The sequence below is a fragment of the Mastigoproctus giganteus genome, chromosome 11, assembly GCF_048544385.1.
Source record: "Mastigoproctus giganteus isolate SK-2022 chromosome 11, ASM4854438v1, whole genome shotgun sequence".
Classification (NCBI taxonomy): Eukaryota; Metazoa; Arthropoda; class Arachnida; order Uropygi; family Thelyphonidae; genus Mastigoproctus; species Mastigoproctus giganteus.
In genome coordinates, this window is record NC_143585.1 from 66185949 (window position 1) to 66206603 (window position 20655).

A 20655-nucleotide genomic window follows, 5' to 3' on the forward strand; every position below is an offset into this window, starting at 1 on the left:
GGAGGCCAATAAGGATGGGTGATATCTTCACTGTGTTCCTTGAAGCACTTGTGCACAGCGTGGGTCCGACAATATGGTACATTATCACCTTAGAAGATCCTGTTTCTGTCCAGAAAAAAGCAACATAACACAATCTCTTAAGAGCTGCCAGTAGACCTTACCAGTTAAATGTTGGTCCATACACACCAGGGGTCCTAGTTCTTGCCAGTAAAACATATCCAATATTATGTAACTACTACTACTTACATGGATAGTGGGTACCATGCACAATGGGTCCATGGACTTGTTTCCTGTGCCACACACACAAAGGCATCAGCCAGCATTTCCAGTCCTCCAGTGTCCAACCAGCATGTTGCTGCCACCACAGCATTCACTGTTGATGATGTTTACTGGTGAGGAAAGGGTGTCTCTGGAGTCATCTGCAGTGTACAGCAAATTGTCATTTGTAATACTGTTTCTGTATTCCCCATATTGTATCATGATGTCAACTGTTGCACAGTGACCTGCCATCGAGCCTGTATAATGCATTGCACCCTTCACTCACCACAAATATCAGTCTTATGTAATCCTTTACAGCTCTGTTGGTGGGATGTGGTTTGACCCATTCGACACCATTCTTTGTACACCTTAACCACACTGAGCCATGAGCACCTAACAAGACATGCCGTTTCCAATATGGAAGTACCTGACATACGAGCGCTCCCTCAATCATGCCCTTTTGAAATTCTGTGATATCTTTACTACATCCCATAACTTGTGCTTTATCACTATGTCATGCACGATCATATTCAAATTACCACTGCTGTAGCATACGAATCTGTTTGGGCTTTTTTTTTTTTTTTTTTGGGTAGTTGTTGGTGTATCGGCTTCTGTGGCCATAATGCATCTTCCAAGGTTTTTTTTGCAGTACTTTGATCCAAGCCCAAGGTGGGATTCGAACCCACGACCTTTGGGTTGCCAGGCAGGCACTTTACCCACCTGGCTAGCCCGGTCGGCTTGGGCTTTTTTATACTGCAAACTGTGTGGCATAGTCCATTACAGATGGGGTGGTCAACCCATCTGTAATGGACATTTCCTAGACTGTACATCACTGTTTCTATGTATGTGAAACATATAAATCATTCATTTTACAAGACATTCAAGACAGTATTAATTCACCTAATAGCACTTAATAGTACAGTAGTACATATTTAGTTTTTATGGCAATTTGATTACTGAAATCATATCACTCTTTTTATATCTCATTTTAAAAAATATTCGACAATTACAACATCCATATCAGAGGCAGCATTCAGAACCCAAAATACCTTTTTATCATTCTCCATTAAAATTTGTTCTAATGAATTTCTATACAGTCATGTGTTTCTTTTTAAGATGTTTTTCCTCCTGCATAACAAATATCATGCCCTTCATATATAATTTATTCAACATATGTTTAAATCAATAAAACTAACATTGAATTACTTTTTATTAGTGTTTAGTTACCCGAAAAATAAGTTTAGTTCAATTTTATGACCTCCATGGAACCAGTTATTATAATAAGCAGGTCTACTGCTCCGTATCCACTGTTTTCTTATCTGTAGCATTTTTAAGGAACCAGTTAATGACAAGTAATTGCAGGTTTTACGTGATACAAGAAAGAGTGAAATTCCTCTTTAATTTCTATTTCCGCATTCAGCTTTATTTCCCTTTTTGTGTACAGCAGAATCTTGATTTTCCAGTATAGATGGCTAAAAAACAAATCTCAGATAATTGATTTCCCAGTTAATCCAAAAATACAGTAAGTGCCTGACATACACAAGAGAAAAGTTCCAGGACTTCTTACATAAGTCGAGTTTTATGCAACTCGGGAATGACGCATTAGCATTAGTAGAGGCATTTGATGCAAGAAAGCAAGCTTATGCAGCATCAGCCAAAAAAAAAAAAAAAAAAAAAAACCACTTCCACTTCACCCCTCTGTTCGTTCAAAATATCTGTCCAGCTGAGCCTTAAACTTATTTAGGCTATCAACTTCCACGACAAGGGATGGAAGACTGTTCCACCAACCAACCATATTGCTAATAAAATATTGCTACTATATCCGTGATATGCTGCAATTACAAAAACCACATAATATCCTTAGAAGAATGAAAAAAAAATAGTTATATATTTTTCAATTAGTTAGTTATATATGTTTTATATATTAGTTATATATATAGAAAAAGTTTTTTTTTTTTTTTAATTTGTTCAATTAAAAACTTTATCTGGGGACAGCGGTGAAGTTGCTGGAGTAGCACATAAGAAAAGAAAACATAAAAGAAAGAAATTGTACAGTAAAAACTGATATGTATTTCGTGGCCTTGGTTATGACAGTTGACTTCATTGGTGCCGATCCCTTCACCGCTTCTCGCATTCTGTCTTTGTCCTTTATTAATAATAATAAGATTCTTTATTAACATAAATTGTATACAATTGTGATTCCTTACACAGAAAGCCAGAGGAATTTTACAATACATTGTTTATACAATAATTTTTTTTATTAGACAAAAATAAAATAAGTTATTTATTATTATTATTTACTATAATAATAATAAATAACTAAATAATAATAAATAAATAAACACAAAAATAATAATCAAATGTAATAATGAAATAGTAATTAATACGAAAAAGGGCTACAAGTTGAGCAGAACATGAAATGACATTGGCTAACTAAGACTGGCACTTACATAACTGTCCTTTACAAACAGAAAGATAGGCCAAGATGTGTTCACTGTTGACACTGACAAATCTGAATTCCGCACGATACTTGTTAATGTTTGGCCATTTTTATACATCCTTATTATTTTAATTTTCTGATCCAAATCGATCGCTTTCCTTTTCTGGGCAGATTTACTATTATTGCTGTCACTTATTCTCTTAGTCAGCACCATGATTAACAGTCAAAATGAAAATTTTCTGCAAAGAACTTCACAGGGTTAAGGCAAAAAGCTCATATTTTACTAATACACATTTCTGGAGGTCACTACCATAAAACAATAAAAACAATTTGCACTTTCCGGGTTATTGGGCTTTTCTGTTAGTGAAATTCATTATAAACGAGTAATAAACTTAATCATATTGCATTTGCAATAATACTGATAGCTGGCATTCAGTGGGATTTTACATTATGGTGAAATGTGTGTCCCATTCATTGAAATTTTTAGTCATATATAAAAAAAACCTAAATAAATTTTAAGAATCTTCTCTTCATTCCTATTTTTAAGCTTGTTACTCCATATCTTGCTTGTGCAATTTGTGCCTGCCGTGATCATTATTCTTCATTGCTTATTATAATTATTATTTTATGCAAGTTCGAAGTTACGTAAGTCGGGGACTTACTGTATCCAAAAATGTTCAGCAACCTACGTAAAAAATATTGCGATAGATAAAAAGCTTACCACGCACTACCCCCATGTTCAATACGATTCTTCCCTTTATTTTTTTCAATGTCGATTTTAAATCTAATAGTTTCCCTTTATTTTTTTACGATGGTTTGGTCACCAACATTATAATGGTTCATTAAAGATTTAACAGATGCACCATTTTCAAACTTTTGAATAATTTAAAATTTTTGTTTAATTGTGTTTAACGATCATTTTCGCAATTTCTCGACAAAAAAAGTTTTCGTTATTCCTGAAATAAATAACGAAATAAAATTTTTCCCTTTGCAGTGCGACGGAACACAACAATCAAAGCGATGCACTAAAGCAAACTAAACATCTCTCTCTCTCTCTTTCTCTCTCTCTTTTTTTAGTGTCGGGTGTGAAGACAGTGGGGGCTGCAAGATAATAATCTCCCAATTACGACTTTATAATGCCACTTCTTGTCGCTTATTTATGACTTGCAAAACATCTGTTTATACCTAGCCTAGTTATGACTTGAATTTTGTAATTTCTGGTTGATTTTTTTTTAAATTTGGAGTCTTGAAGCGTCCCAGTTAATTGTTTGTTTGTTATTTGGTTTTTAGGAGCATTAGCAACTAAGGCCATATTGCTCCGGGATATGCGGTGGTCATTCCTTGACATTCCGCATCCTCCATATTTGGTGGTGACGGGCTCGAACCCCGGTCTAATCAAGAAGCGTGTGCTACGCACTGCTGCTCCTTTCCACCTGGCTACAGAGGCAGCCTTCCAGTTAAACCGATCCAGGTAAATCTAGAGTCTGCTGTATTGGTACAATGTTTTGATCCAATCTTATGAAAAATGACCTCTGGATATAACATTTATTGAACTACTCTGACACCATTTTCCCTACGTCCTTCAGCATTTCAGGTCTAACTTCATCTACACCTGTTGCCTTTCCGTACTCTATATTTATCATGGTCTTTTTTATATCTCAATAATGTAAATGCAGTAGACTCTCAATTATCATGGAATGACCATGGTCTTTATAGCCGTGAAAGTCTAAGTAAGTGTAAGTTGAATAGCAAAAAGAAATATATGGAATCTTTTACAGATGTTGGTTGTTTACATTTTGTAATGTTTTTCAAGACAAGACAAGACCCTTTTTGTCGAATCCTCATCCCACCTTTGCTTTCTGCTTACCAATTCATCTTAGTCATATTTCAGTAATCCTTCAGTTTTATTATTATTGCTATTGTATTGATCCATTATTATTACTAATTGGTATTATTATTCCATAAGAATAATAATACTAATTAATATATTATTACTGAATTAGTATTATTATTCCATAAGAGGAGTCACACTAGGAAGTCTGAAGAGTGTTTTACTACTATACAATTAATTTTAATGTTCTTCTCAGTTATTTTTTTTTTATTTGCATCCATCATATGAAAATGGAAAAGGACTGTTCTTTCTATTGAACAAAAACTTCAGCACATCAATAAAAATTAAAAAGATGCTCAAGCGAAAACTTTAATGAGTCTCTATCCAACTATGCTGAATAACAAGGGCATTTTCACACTAAATAAGATGATGCTTTGAAATTCATGTAGTACCATTCATAAGAAGACAACTTATAGCAAATCACATTATTTTTTGAATAAAAAATAAAATAAAGAAAAACAATGTGTATATATTAAATTTTATGTGAAATTTGATCTTTGTGAATTTTTCTTCTCGCACTTTGAGTTTTGACTATTCTAGCAAGTTTATTTCCTATCCACCCCAGACAATCAGAAGAATTCATGTGAATCCTAAGAGTCAAGTGAATCCTAAAAGTCAAGCCCTAAGATTCATAATGCAACTAATGTGGAATCTCTCTCTTTGTCATTAATGTTGCACTGAAGATGTAGCTCAAGTGTTTCCCAGAAGTGGAGTCATCTCGCTTCATTAAGATCAGGAAGTAAATTCTTCATATATATAACCCAAAGAATTGGACCAACTGACAGATTCCCAGGATTGTCACATCATTAAATGAAAATAATCAGGGGAAAAAATGACAGTATAATAACTGTCATAACATAAAAATTGTATTTGGTCTCAAATATCTTTCATGATAAAGAAATTTCATCACTGAAATGACATAAGAATCATCTACATTTGTCCTAGAAACAAAATTCTTCTTGTACACCATCTAATAAAAGCATATCACAAATTAATAGTATGTTAGTCAAAAGACCTAAATCAAGTTTTAGCTATAACACACACACACACACACACACACACACACACACACACACACACACACACACACACACACACACACACACACACACACACACACACACACACACACAATGTAGACACGTAAATATCTACCTGGACTTTCTACCCTCTTGTAATGATATGGATTGATACAGACTTCCTTCTGTTTAGCTGAAAATGGATATTCACAACATTCAAGAGCTTTCAGTTCATGATGGCTCTGGAGGTCTGGCCAACGCCACACACGACAATATATCACATGTGGCAAACCTTTTCTATGAGATACCTATTAGAAAAAAGTGCAAGCTAAATAATTCATTTTTGGTGAAAGCAATTAAAATGAAATTTCCTGCAACTTTGGGCTCTATATTATAGAATGATATCATGTAGGAAGAACCATTAAAACTAAAGAAAAAAAAAAAAATTCAGAAAAATGATTTTTACTAAATAAAACATCTGTTTACATGCAAAGAGATTGAACATACAGTAGGCCCTCGATTTAACGGACAAAAAATTTCTGTCCTAAAGGAAAAATTTAGGACTTATTTATATCTGATAGTGTCGCACATAAGACAGCATATCTTTGCGATGTGCGATGCTATCAGACAGATGTACTGAAAATTCTTTCTAATGAAATAAAAGCTGTTTTACTGCTAGATAATGCACCTGCTCACCCTAATGCTGAGAGGTTAGTTAGCAGGGATGGGAGAATTAAATGTGTTTTTCTGCCTCCTAACACTACTTCAATAGGCGCCTCCGTAGCCAGGTGGGAAGGAGCAGCAGTGCGTAGCATACGCTTCTTGATTAGACCGGGGTTCGAGCCCGTCACCACCAAATACGGAGGATGCGGAAAGGTCAAGGGAATGACCACCGCGTATTCCCGGAGCAATATGGCCTTAGTTGCTAATGCTCCTAAAAACCAAACAACAACAACTACTTCAATGATACAGATGATGGATCAGGGTGTAATCGTTGTATGTAAGAGGTTGTATAAGAAGAAGTTTTTGGAAGAGGTGATGGTTGTTTTGGAAGAAACAGAAGACGCAGAAGAAGATACAAGAGGCACCAGGACACTGCAAAATTTACATGCATACAATATTAGATCTGCTATCTTCAACTTAGCAACTGTGTGGAAAGATATTCCAAGCATTGACCAAGATTACTACCTTGGCCAATGATTGGAAGAAGTTGTTGTACGACGTAGAACCTGAAATGGACTTTGAGGGAGTTGAGGCATCTAATTTTCGAGACACTCATCTGAGGGCTGGAAACAAAAATGCAACTGAGAATGATGTGGAACAGTGGCTCGAAAATGATGAAGGCAATCCGGGTTATCAATTTTTTTTTTTGAGGGAGAGATTGCGGAAAATGTTCTTCATGGAGAACAAGAGGACGATGATGACAAAGACGAAGAATCAGTTGCACCTCATCCTAAATTGTTTGTTATAAGACAACATATGGATGACATCATATAATAAATTGAATCATCATCAGACCCTGATGTGCTTCCTTATTATGAACATTTTATAGAATTTTAATTTACAGTAATAAGGAAGCAGCACCAAGGTGTAAGGCAACTGAAGCTTGATGATTTCTTCAAGACCACTTCATCAACTGGATTTGTTTCACCAGAACCCTCTACCAGCAAGGAATTAACACCTCTCCCTCCATATTACAGTTGTTTCTGACTCTGCAAATTATTGCTTTCAGTTAAGTTAATATTGATATTGAATATTATGCATCTTTTTTTAATGTTTTTTTGTATGTTTTTTATTCAATGGAGTTTAAGAATTTAAGTATTTTTTCTCTCTAAAATGGATTTAAATGAAAAAAACTAATGTTCACATTGAAAACAACTTTGTGTGAGCTTTAAGGAAAAAAAAATAATAATAATAAAAAAAAAGTGGTGGAAACACTCCGTTAGTCACATTGCAGTTTTTGATGTGTTTAATTAAAATAAAGTTTGGTTCCTGTTGTAAATTTATTTTTATATTTTTAACAGATGTTTCAGTGGCGTGTATAAATTACTCAATGTACATTATAATACATCCTGTACATTGTAAGCTCGTTATTAACGTATGTTTTTAAAATACATTCGATTTAACGGACTTTCGGTAATAAAGGTCACCCCTTCCCCAAATTAGTCCATTAAATCGAGGACCTACTGTACTATATAAATGAACACGGTAATCTTCATATAGTAAAATAGTTTAGTTAAGATTGAATAATAAGACAGTACAATGCTATACTAAATATATAGGGTGTTTCAAAAATTATGGTCAATAATTTAAAGGTGAAAAGTACAAACTAAAATAAGCAAAAGAGCCCCAGTGAACATCAGGCCGCAAATGAACTGTTTTCAAGATAATGCACATTTTATGTTAAGATCCGCCACTGACTATGAGGGCACTAGTTTAGCAAAAAGCTGTGAATCCTTTGCTAAGGGTGGTTTTATTAAACATAAGCTAATACATTTTTAATTTTTGGTTTCAACACCACAGGATTTTACAGATGTTACATGTTACAGGATGTTATAAAAGGTGTTCAAAATGCTATCCTTGCACCCATACGCAGCTTTGTAGTCTTCTCTGCATTGAGTTGCGAATCCTCTCAGGCATTCCTGGATCATTTCTGATTTGCTGAAAGGCTCCTTCAACCTGATGCTGCAATTCCTCAACTGTGCTAATGTCAGAAGTGTACACCAAGCTTTTTACATGAGCCCAGATACAAAAATCCAGAGGATTTAAGTCTGGTAATCTGGTAGGCTACATTACACATGCACCTATACCTATCCACCATTGACCATACCTTCTAGTTAGATACTGAGTCACAACTCGAGCAAAATGTGTCTGTGCACCATCATGCATAAATCACATTCTGGCGTTGCTGAAGTGGAACATTATCATCATCATCAAGGAGGTCTGGAAGAACATTCTGCAGGAACTGAAGGTATGGCTCTTCTGTTAGCCTGCTTGACAGAAAGTGTGATCCAATTAGATGGTCTCCTAGTAGTCCTGCCCAGACATTCAACGACAAATGTTGCTGATGTCATGACTCATAAATTGCATTAGGATTTTCATCAGACCAAACGTGACAGTTATGAAAATTAAAAATACCATCACGAGTAAACCCAGTTTCGTCAGTGAACAAAATCTTGTTTAAAAATTGGGGATTCAGGACACGCTGTTGTTGCATCCACTGGCAGAAGTTCACGCTTGGAGGGTAGTCTGTATTGCTGATATATGGTATACGCTGGATATGGTAGGGGTACAGTAATTGGTGATGTAAAATTCACCACACACTGCTATGACTCAGTACACACTCTTGCAGAGCAACCCTCTTTGTCGAAATTCCTGGTTTTTGTACTATTCTTTCTAACACCCTTTCCTCAACATCAGGTGTTATGGTTCTGGGCCTACCTGCTTGTACTCCATGTGCGAAGCGCCCATATCCTCTAAGGCGTTGATGTACCAGGATGAATGTGCACCTGTTGGGCTGCCTTCTGCGGGGAAATGCTCCTTGGTACAAATGTGCAGCCTCGAGTGCACTGCCATTGGCTTTACCATACATGAAGTGCATGTCCACATACTCTTCACTGCTGTAACCTCTTTCCATGTTGACTATCCTTTGACAAGTACTAGTATGCCTACTATGTCTCAGAGCATTGAGAGAGGGGGAAAGGGAGAGAATGAGCATAACTTAACATAACTTAAACAAACAAGTCAGTGGTGGATCCCAACTAGAAATTTGCAATATCTCGAAAACGATTCACTTAAGGACCCATGTTTACTAGGCTTTTTTGCATATTGTAAATCTGTACAGTTCACCTTGAAATTATTGATCATCACTTTTGAAACCACTTGTATAACTCCATCCACCTCTCACTTATATCCATTATAAATCTATTCACTTAAATATTTGTTTATAAAATTTCTTAGACAAAAGATGAAGGTCCAGTATTATATATGAACAAAGTTATGAAAGAAATATCGAAATAAATATCTTAGTAGCATGAAATTCACAGAAAGTTCCAACATATGTTATAAGTATGATGTCAAAATCAATATATTTCGATATTAACTTGGTGGTGGTCATGCCCATGATTTTTTTCTGGAAGTTTTTAGTTTTTTACAAAAAGTATGGATTGCAACTTATGCGACATTTTATTTTTTATGAAAAACATAAAAATTTTAAAATGTTGCATTTTTTGTAATTTTTCAACAAAACAAAACCTTTATTAATTCTTCTAAAGAAAAAAAAATTACAAGCAAAATATTAACATGAAACTATTAGTCACTTGCATTTTTCAGTTCAAAAGACTGCTAAGCATGCAAAAATTCAAACTTATGCATGTGCACATATTAATATGTTTTGTCAAGTAGTAAATAAATGAATAAACAGATGATGATGATAATAATAATAAAATGGGGGCACGATTAGCCCAGTGGTTACAACGTCGGACCACCAATATCATGGACCCGGGCTGAATACCACCATGAAAAAAAAAAATATATATATATATATATATTTTAAAAAACTGCAAACATTGCTTCATTGGGAATACCTCCTCCAAGGTCGAAGTGATGGCTGACGCAAAGAGTGGTGCCGGTCACTCCCATTACTACCACCCACCACTGGATGTCAAAGCTAAACAGGTCCACTTCCATAGCTGGATGAAAATGAGAAATAGAAATATTGGGCATACTGTATCAGGTGTGGTGCAGGATAAAGTCACTCGTGCAGATAGAGATAGGTTTGAAAAGTCACAGACAGTCTCCTGCAGAAGACAGTAGAGCAAGTGACTGTCTCACATATGGCTACCACAACTGAAGGGCAAGACCAACCAACTGGAAGTGCTTCCTGTGACTGCACTAGTGACCACACAGGAGGGAATTAGAAGCCAATGCATGAAGTAATGAATCTAGAGACAGACATGGTAATGTATGGGATGAAACTACACACCAAGTGGTTGGAATGATTCCTGACTATTCAGGTTACTGTAAACAGCAAACCAGAGATGGCCTATCGTCAAGAACCAGATAGCTCTGCATTCTTGGAAGAAATCAAGCAGGATGTGAGTGACCAACTACAAAAAACAATGAATACGGACACAATGGAACCAGAACTGGAGGAGGAGGAGGAACAGCAAGTTCAAGAATTATAATGTGGACCAGCTGAAGTGGAAACACATGAGATTGCAATATCCAGAATTGAAGAAGAGTGGAAAAGAAAGCCCTAGCAGAATTCAAGGGAATGGGACAATAATCCTTCATAGATTGAATATTGAATAATCCTTCATAGATAAAGATCATAGATTGAACCAAAGCAGAGCTGAAAGAGATTACCAGAAACTACATTGCCAAGGACCGGGGAGTGACAGATAATACATGTCAACAATCCCATCTGGCCCAGAAACAATTCAGCACATCACCATGGGATGCAGGGTGAACAGCCAGAGTACACTCATAGACACAACCAAGTCACCACGATAACACATCAGAAGCTAGCACAAAAATACCAGATGATCAGAGAAAGTGTACTGCTTTATGACTATGAACCCCAAACCATACTAGAGACACCTATTCACAAACTATTCTGAGACTGCACCATAATAACGAACAAGATGATCCTGCACAACAGACAAGATATAATCCTCATTGATAAGCAGGAAATGGTTACCTACCTAATCGACATAGTGGTGTCCAACACTAGCAACTTTCAGAAAATCTATGAGGCAAAATCAGGAAGTTAAAGAAATTTGGCACATGGATCAGGTAATGACCACCCTAATCACCGTGTCAACCACCGAGATGGTGCCAAAGAGCCTTCATAAAAACATAGCAGCAATAGGCCTCCCAGAGAACACACACATGGAACTGCAGAAAGCTGCGATGATGAACACCTGTAGCATAATCATAGTTTTGTGACCAACAGTAATAATAACAGTAGTAACCGGACACAAACATCCAATCCCATGCACTTGGTACCAGTACCCATCACAGCGTGGAAAAAATCCCATAAGGAGAAAAAGTATTAATAATAATAATTATCATTATTATTATATTATTATTATTAAAAAATAAACCATTTTACATCAAAAATATACACAAAGAACACATTGAACAATAATTAAACAGTGTCAATATTTAATTTTATGAATCAACTTCTAAACATCATTAATGGATACAATATGATGACAAATTTTAAAATTAGATTTAGTAAGTTCAGTTTTAGAATGTGGCTTACATTTTTATAACTCCTGACCAATTTTCTTCCACAGATTTTCATTCGAAAAGTACAGTTATAAACACGACCCAAACTTATGTTATGTACTTATTAACATGACTGATCAATAGTAATTAATATAAAAATTAATCATTAGCTACATTTGGCAAAATATATTAAATGATTCAATGTTGTTTATTTTTCATATGCTATTCCATTTATATTTTGAAGAATTCATTAAATATTATTACATTCAATATGTGTGATTTTTCACTTATTTCATTTAGGGAACTATTAAATTTATTAAAAATTTTAATAACATGGAACATTAAAATCTGTATAAATTGTAGTCTAGCAATATATAGCATTATATACTTATTCTGAAAAAAAAAAAAAAAATATATATATATATATATATATATATATAATAACAATACATATTTTTTAAGGTAATGCATAACTCATTAATATGACTATGTTAATATACACTACCCTTTAAAAATATTCAGAAACATGTCAGTATCACACTGATGTCACTGCCACTCATTTCAAAAGCAGGTTTCTCCTTTAGTCATTATGACAAGCTGAACCCACCTGGGTAGGCCATTAATAAACAACACACTGTGGCAGGTATAGTCCTCCATTTCTCCTGCACAAACACAAACCAAACCAACATGTCCCACAGCTACTGTTGATGGACATGTTGGTGTGGTCCTCATCAACATTCTAGTTCATCCCATAGATGTTACACAGGATTCAAATTGGGACCCTACGCTGGCCATGTTAGCATTTGTACATTTATGACCATAAACCATTCTAGAACAGCACTACAATGGCAGTATGGCATGGGTCATTACCCTGTTGAAACAAACATGGGTCTGTACCAAAGAATTACCACATTGTAGGGAGTATGCAATTCTCCACAATGTTAAAGTAAGCACAGGCATTCACGGTTCCTACACAACCACCAAAGGTACTAGGACATAACATGAGAAAGAGTTAGCACAATGCACTCTTGCAGCAGACACTTTACAGAGATCCCACACAACCATATACATCCATCTGATTGGAACAGGATGTAGTCAGACTTCCACTATTCTATGAACCAATTATGGCATTCAATGCATTTCACACAGTGAGGCCAACGACTACAGTTCATGTTTGGTACTCAACACTGCTCTCCCATGAAAACCAAAGCTACAGAGCTGCATACATACATAATGTGTTTGTACAGACAACTCCTGTTAGCCTCCTGGCTGATGTTTTGCAGGGATGTCTGATGAGATTTTTGTACGACCTTTCTGAGCACTCTCTGATAACGTGAAGGAAGCTACCATGGTCTTCTTGTGCATCGCTGGATGGTGAAAGTACTATCACACTTCCATTTCATAACATCACCAAAAGTCAACAACAATGCAGACTGTCTAATAGTCCAGACAGTGTATGTTGTCAGTGATTGCATGACTTGACAAGCAAGCAAGCAATGTGGCATCAGACAATAAAACCTCTCTCAAACTCAGTCAGCATGGCTTCATGCACCATTACAAGAACAACTAACACGTGGCTCATATGCCTTCCTTATATACCAGTCAGAGTCACTTGTTTATCTAGGAAGTTCAATGGACTATGAAAGCAGGGTTATCTGAGGAGAGTGTGTGTGTGTTTTACTTATACTGACAAGCCACCTGATGAAACCAATAAGCTTCTAACAGCTGTACAGTTTAAAGTTTTTTAAATATATAGCAGATTCTTCTATTTGATGATGCTATACCATTTAAAAGATATCACTTTAGGCAGAACTGTAAATAATGGTATTTGTCTCTAAGATGAACTTAAGCTCAAAGGCGTTAAGTTCAGCATTCTCTGCACTTTCTTTCTACATTTGAGAGCGGTGCCTAAAAAGTGTATGAATTTTGATTTGAATTGTTTGTTTGTTTGTTTGTTTTATTTGGTTTTTAGGAGCATTAGCAACTAAGGCCATATTGCTCCGGGATATGCGGTGGTCATTCCCTGACCTTTCCGCATCCTCCATATTTGGTGGTGATGTTTGATTTGAAGCGTGAAAGAAAGGTGCACTCCTTCACAATAGTAACTTTCTACTGATAAATGGCATTTCTTGGATTGTAAAGTGCTGGATTTTAAAGAGTTTAAAAGTGTATTATTAATTACTCAGGAAAATACATTAAAATATCACAAGAAAGTAATTCTGAAAAATTGAATGTTACTAAAAATGGTTATTTTCAAGTCACTGTGAAACTATATTTTGTGACATGCCAGTTTCAAACTCAGGGAAATACATAACACTTAGAGCTACTTACATAGCCACATAATGTGGAGGAATGAAGTTGTACGTAGCTTGCGAGTTGGACTGGACACCTCTGAGCTAAGTGATAAAAAGTCTGGTTACATAAAGAAAAATTTTAAACCGAGTATGACAGCCCTCTCGGGGGGGGGGACACTTTCCATTAAGTTTTTGGTATGTGGAAACTGGAATTCTACTCTACTCCTCCCATAAGGCTACAGCTAGTTTTCTGCTTATTATTATTAGTAGCATTATTATTAGTAGTAAAATAACTCTATAAACAAAAATAATAATAAAACCCACACCACCAGGTGGAAGTTTAATCCAACAATCACTCTCTGGCTATAATTCTGAATATCTATCCTATAATCATCCTCTTCCAGTTTAAATTTTATTCCCTTGAGTGTCATCTGAGAAAAAGTAAGGATGCCATCAGCATTAGTTTACTGAAACCACTTAAAAGTTTTCAACACTTCAATGAGGTCTCTTTATAGATGCTTAGTTTCCAGATGCTGCAATCTATCAATTATTGTTTCAAAACATTCCAACAGATGGCAGAAGTATTTCAACACAACAGTTGAAATCAAATTAAAATTCATACATACAAAGGGTACTAGGAAAGTTTTGCAATATGACGCAACAATGAATCACAGGAAGCTGCTTGTTGCTGCATGTTGAGACATGTTCATACGTGCATAGTAGACACCGCGCCAAGTCGATGGGCTCAGTTATTCATTAGTAGTGAGAGTGTACAGTGCTTGCGATGGCATCGTGGTCACGAAATGAGATAAGGACAGTTTTGCGGTATAATTTCGTGCGTGGTTTAACCATAGACCAGTGCTTAGAAGAAATGACTCTTGCACTAGATGATGATTGTCCACATCGTACAACGATATTCAGGTGGTATAGAGAATTCCAAAGGGGAAATTTCACTCTGGAGGATTCTGAGAGGCCGGGAAGGCCACGAACGTCAGTTACGGAGGAAAACATTACTGCTGTGAGGAAAATGCTTGACGAAAACAGGCGAGTGACCTACCAACAGATAGAGGATACTTTGGGCCTAAATGCACCAGCAATTCGTTCGATTCTGCAAGATCATTTGCACGTGAAGAAACTTTGTTCTCTCTGGGTGCCGCATCAACTGACTGAAGAGCAGATGACACGACGTGTAACTTGGTGCCGGGAGATGTTAAAAAAGTTTGATAAGGGACAATCTCGGTATGTGAACAACATCGTGACAGGTGACGAGACTTGGCTGTACTATTACGATCTGCCGACCAAGGCTCAAAACAAAGTTTGGGTCTTTGATGATGACGAAACACCCGTAATTGTCAGAAAATCCCAATCTGTAAAGAAGAAAATGATAGCTGTATTTTTCAAATCGAGTGGAATTGTGGAACGTGTCGTTTTGGACACGTAGAAGACAGTCACAGCTTAGTGGTATACTGAACAATGCCTGCCTAAAGTCATTGGATCTATGAAGAACCTGCGGCCAAAGTCAAGAATGGACACCTGGTACCTCCATCACGATAATGCTGCAGCTCACCGCGCCAAAGCCTGCACCGAATATTTGACCACGACAGGACTGAAACTTCTCGAGCACCCTCCCTACAGTCCAGACCTTGCTCTCTGCGACTTTGCACTGTTCCCGCATGTGAAAATGAAGCTAAAAGGGAGGCGGTTTTCCAGTGATGAGGACCTTCTACGGGCTTGGGACAACGAGTGTGCTTTACTCCCTAGTAAAACTTGGCAGAACTGGTTTAAAGATTGGTTTCAGAGGATGGAGAGGTGTATTGAATGTAGAGGAAATTACTTTGAAAAAATTAAATAAACAAAGCTGTATTGCAAAACTTTCCTAGTACCCTTTGTATTACGGCACTCAACCTTTAGAAACATTTTAGAAACATAACATAATAGTTATGTTTCTAAAATGGAAATTTTACTTCCATACACTAACTTGGCTGTCCACTTAGACAAAATACATTCAGTTTGGCCTATGTTCACTAATAGAGGCAAACTGTCAGCCAGTGCACAATGCCATTAAATTTCATAATAGGTGTCCTGGCAGTGACTCATATTTAAATTTACAGGTAGTTCCCAACCTTACCAAGTTAATCTGTTCCTAGTTCGGGGCTCATAAAGCGAAAATTCATAAAGAGGGAATTTTTTCCCATATATGTAATGAAAAAACAGGGGTCATGTTCTCAACGGTGAAATTTGGACCTTAGTAATGTTAAATTAAGGTAAACAAAACAATAGTCTATGCTTAAACAATGATTTATTTATCGAAAGAAATGAAATGGTCACTCACACACTAGCAAAGCTTTTGTGGATTTATTGGATGATTGTTTTCTACAGCAGTATGTTCAGGAGGCAACTAGAGGGAGTAATACTCTTGATCTGATTATCAGTAGTGATTCTCCATGCATTAAGAATCTGCAGATAAAGGAACCACTATGTAGCACTGATCACAGTGTGGTGAAGTGGGATTTACTTAGAGGTAACTACCATTAGGGGTAAAGGGAAGGGTTTTTGCTTTTGTAAAGGTGACTATGGTGGTCTGAGATAGTATTTAAATTCTATATGTTGGGACCAACTGATGATGTTACCAACAGCAAATTCAAAATTGGAAGCATTCAAAGAATTAATCTTGGAAGCTACTAGGCTTTTCATACCAACTAAAAAACATTGTTCAAGGTTTAGGCCTAAATGGATGTTTGATGAACTAATGAGACATGTGGCAGAGAAGAAAAATGCATGGGATCCATATAAATTAATGGGTGACATAGAAGCCTATGATAGATATAAGCTGGTCTATAACCAAGTCACAAAGGAGGTTAGGCAGGCACAGGCATATTACGAGAAATCTTTGGCAAAAGATGCAAAGAAGAAAAAAAAAAAAAAAAGAGTTCTTTACTTATGTAAACTCTAGGAGGAAGGGTCAGACTGGTCCACTTGATATTAATGGTTCAACTGTTGACGATCCTGCTCAGGAAACTAATAAACTAAATGAATATTTTGCATCTACATTCACACATGGAGTTATTCAGGGAGGGGAATGCCAGAGGTGAATTAAACTCTGACAGTGAGCTAGATGATTTTGAAATAACTGAGAGCAAAGTAGAGGAGAAATTGATGAAGATAAACATAAGAAAGGGTGGATGGGATCTATCCAGTTATATTAAAGGAGGCAGCAAAGGATGTAAGAAAACCCTTAGCCATAATTATGAGAGCTTCCTTGGAATCAGGGGAGGTACCCATGGACTGGTGATTTGCAAATGTGACCCCTGTTGACAAGACAAAGGAGGAACAAAGAGCGACACAAGTAATTACAGACCTGTTAGTTTAACTTCTGTTCCAGGAAAATTAATGGAGGCACTGGTTATAGAAGCACTGCAGGATCATCTAGACAAGACTTCAGTTATAGCTCAGACACAGCATGGGTTTGTTAAGGGGAAGCCTTCACTGACCAATTTGATTGGATACTATGATGTGGTCACAAAGGAACTGGATGCAAAGAATAATTTTGATATCATATATTTGGATCTTAGAAAGGCTTTTGATACTGTTACACATGGAAGGCTGCTGCACAAATTGGAGCAGTGTAGCACTGGAGGCAAATTGCTGCTATGGATAAAGGGACGGTTGAGTGGGAGAAGACGGTGGTAATCAATAGACACTGCTCTTTGTGTACTAATGTTATTAGTGGAGTCCCCCAGGGTTCAGTTTTGAGTCCAGTGTTGTTTTCTGTATTTATTAATGATGTTAGTAAACTAATAAGAGGAGTTTACCTCAATATCGTACGTGGAACACTTCCGTATGATACCCTCCAGAAATTAAAACGGAAAAAACGAAAAAAATCGCAACTTACCGGTACATAAAAGTAAAATATAAATAATTAAAGAAAAATATAAATAATCAATTTAACACAATTCAAAAACAATTAAAATTCAAATTAACGCAATTAAAAGAATCTAACGAAAATATTCAAAACGATTTTCCTTCCTCTTTTTTCCTTTTTTTGAATGGCTTGGTACAAAATTACATTAAATCTACACTAAGGTACTCGGCCCAAAGTTACCATATTTCTTTCCTAAAATATTGCCTTCAAAACAACATCGTTCCGAAGTTTGCCAGGGTGAATTTAAATCAAAAAATTGCAGGCATAAAACAACTAACACTGGCGACATCACGTAATATTGTTAAGCTTGCCTTAAAATCTCGATATTCGGATAAACAAAAATACCTTTCCCAGGTTAGGAAGCTTCGCGATAAAGTAAAAAAAATTATCTACATCCGAACGATTGGTCGATATTGAAGACCTCCATAGATTTGCGACGGGAAGCACAAGCCTCAGAAATAAAAAACAGACACGTTAATAAGTTGCAAACATTATCGAATAGTTCAAGACACGTTCATGCGAATTCTAACACATTGTCGCGAGCTTGCGACCAAGTTCACACGAGTTGGGTGACATCCCCCCCACAGACACATAACGCACTACCACAGAATATGTCGGCTAGTTCACGAACACCCCCTCACCCAGTATCTATCGAACCGACATATCAACAGGTTACTAATCTTTCCTCGTGTACACTATCGCAGGACCAGATTTCACTTTTATCCAAAGGATTAAATTATAATTTACCACCTCGAAAGCTGCCAAAAAAACAATGCGTAATTGATATTGAATTTGGACTTCGTAGTGTTCCACAAAAAAGGAAGGAAAATCGTTTTGAATATTTTCGTTAGATTCTTTTAATTGCGTTAATTTGAATTTTAATTGTTTTTGAATTGTGTTAAATTGATTATTTATATTTTTCTTTAATTATTTATATTTTACTTTTATGTACCGGTAAGTTGCGATTTTTTTCGTTTTTTCCGTTTTAATTTCTGGAGGGTATCATACGGAAGTGTTCCACGTACGATATTGAGGTAAACTCCTCTTATTAGTTTACTAATATTATTATCAACGTAGAACATATTGAGTATTACATCTCTGATTCATACTATCTTATTAATGATGGTATATCAGGCTTAATGTCCAAGTTTGCAGACGATACGAAGTCCGGCAGGATTGTTAATGACACTAATGACAGTAATGCTGCTGCTGCAACAGGATTTCGAAAAGTTGAGCAGATGGGCTGAGAGGTGGCAACTGAAGTTTAGCATTGACAAATATAAAGTACTGCATATGGGAAGCAGTAATCCCAGAGTAACATATCAACTGTGTGGTACTACACTGACAGTGGCAGAGAATGAAAAGGACCTGGGGGTAATTGTGCAAGCAAATATGAAGTTTTCTGAGCAGTGCAGACGGTCTGCAAGAGTAGCTCACGGTGTCTTGTCAATGATATACAGGAATTTTTCTAGCAGAGATAAGGAGGCGATTGTCCCCTTGTATAAGGCAATGGTCAGGTCATACCTTGAGTACTGTATACAGGTCTGGAGGCCTCATTTTAAGAAGGATGTAGAGCTGCTGGAACGAGTACAGCAAAGTGCAACAAGATTAGTGAATGGAAAAAAAGGTTGCTCTTACGAAGAAAGGCTTAAATTTTGCAAATCACAGTGTCTGGAGACTAGGCACCTGCGAGGTGATCTGATTGAGGTGTATAAAGCCTTGAATGGTCTGAGTATGCTCAATGCTGATGGGATTCTTCCTCTTGCTCCAAATAATCGCCTGAAGACAAATTCAAATTGAGGAAAGGCGTTTGTAGGATAGATGTGTGGAAATTTGCTTTTAGCCAGGGGGTAGTTGATTGCTGTAATAAACTTCCATCTGTCGTTTTAGAAGTTAACATCTTAAATAGTTCAAGGCAGAACTAGACAAACATTTGAAGCGAGTGGATGGGTGAAATGAGAAGGTTTTTATTTTTTTGACTGATGCTATTTAAGCTTGCTTTCTTGCACCATGTGCCTTTACTAATGCTAATGCTAAAACAGGCTTTAAAATCAAGCAAATTATAATAATAAAGAAATTATTTATGTCATACAAATATTAAAGAATGTCTATTCTTCATCACCATCGACTAAGTGCACACTTGTTGATGGTTCTTTGCTCATGGTTGGCTTGGAAGCACTCGTTGGTTTGTTGGAAGCACAAGGAGTCATCTTTTTCATCAAATTCTTCAAGTGTTGTTTGTTTTGCAGACAGTCTTCTCTTTACTTTATAAATTTCTGATAGCATGTATAAGTATTTTTTGAAATCTGTAGCAACTTTTCTAGTGTGCTCTAAATTTGAACCTTGTGACTCAAAAATCTCAATTGTTTTTTCTGTGTGTTGAAAAGCTTCATGAAGCCCCTTAAGAGTGAAGGAACGAACAGGAGTTTCAGTTGTTAAATCTTCTTCTTCCTCAACTTCTTCACATTTTTGCCATTTCAAGGAAGTCTTCATTTGTGAGCTCTCTACAGTGTGTTTAAAGCAAATCAGTGACATCAGTTATAGAAATTTCAAGGTGCAATTGGTCAAAGCAATGTTCTTATGTTTAACTTCAACAA

At 36.3% G+C, this 20655-nt stretch overlaps 1 protein-coding gene across 1 annotated transcript in view; it reads right to left on the reverse strand.

Annotated features, from left to right (window-relative positions):
* The window catches only part of LOC150078077 (protein mothers against dpp-like), a 96995-nt gene that overhangs the window by 55521 nt on the left and 20819 nt on the right, over positions 1-20655 (reverse strand). Inside the window, exon 3 of the mRNA XM_090385162.1 lies at positions 5745-5916. Within this exon, the coding sequence (XP_090241288.1) occupies positions 5745-5916 (172 nt within the window). The remainder of the gene's footprint in view (positions 1-5744; positions 5917-20655) is intronic.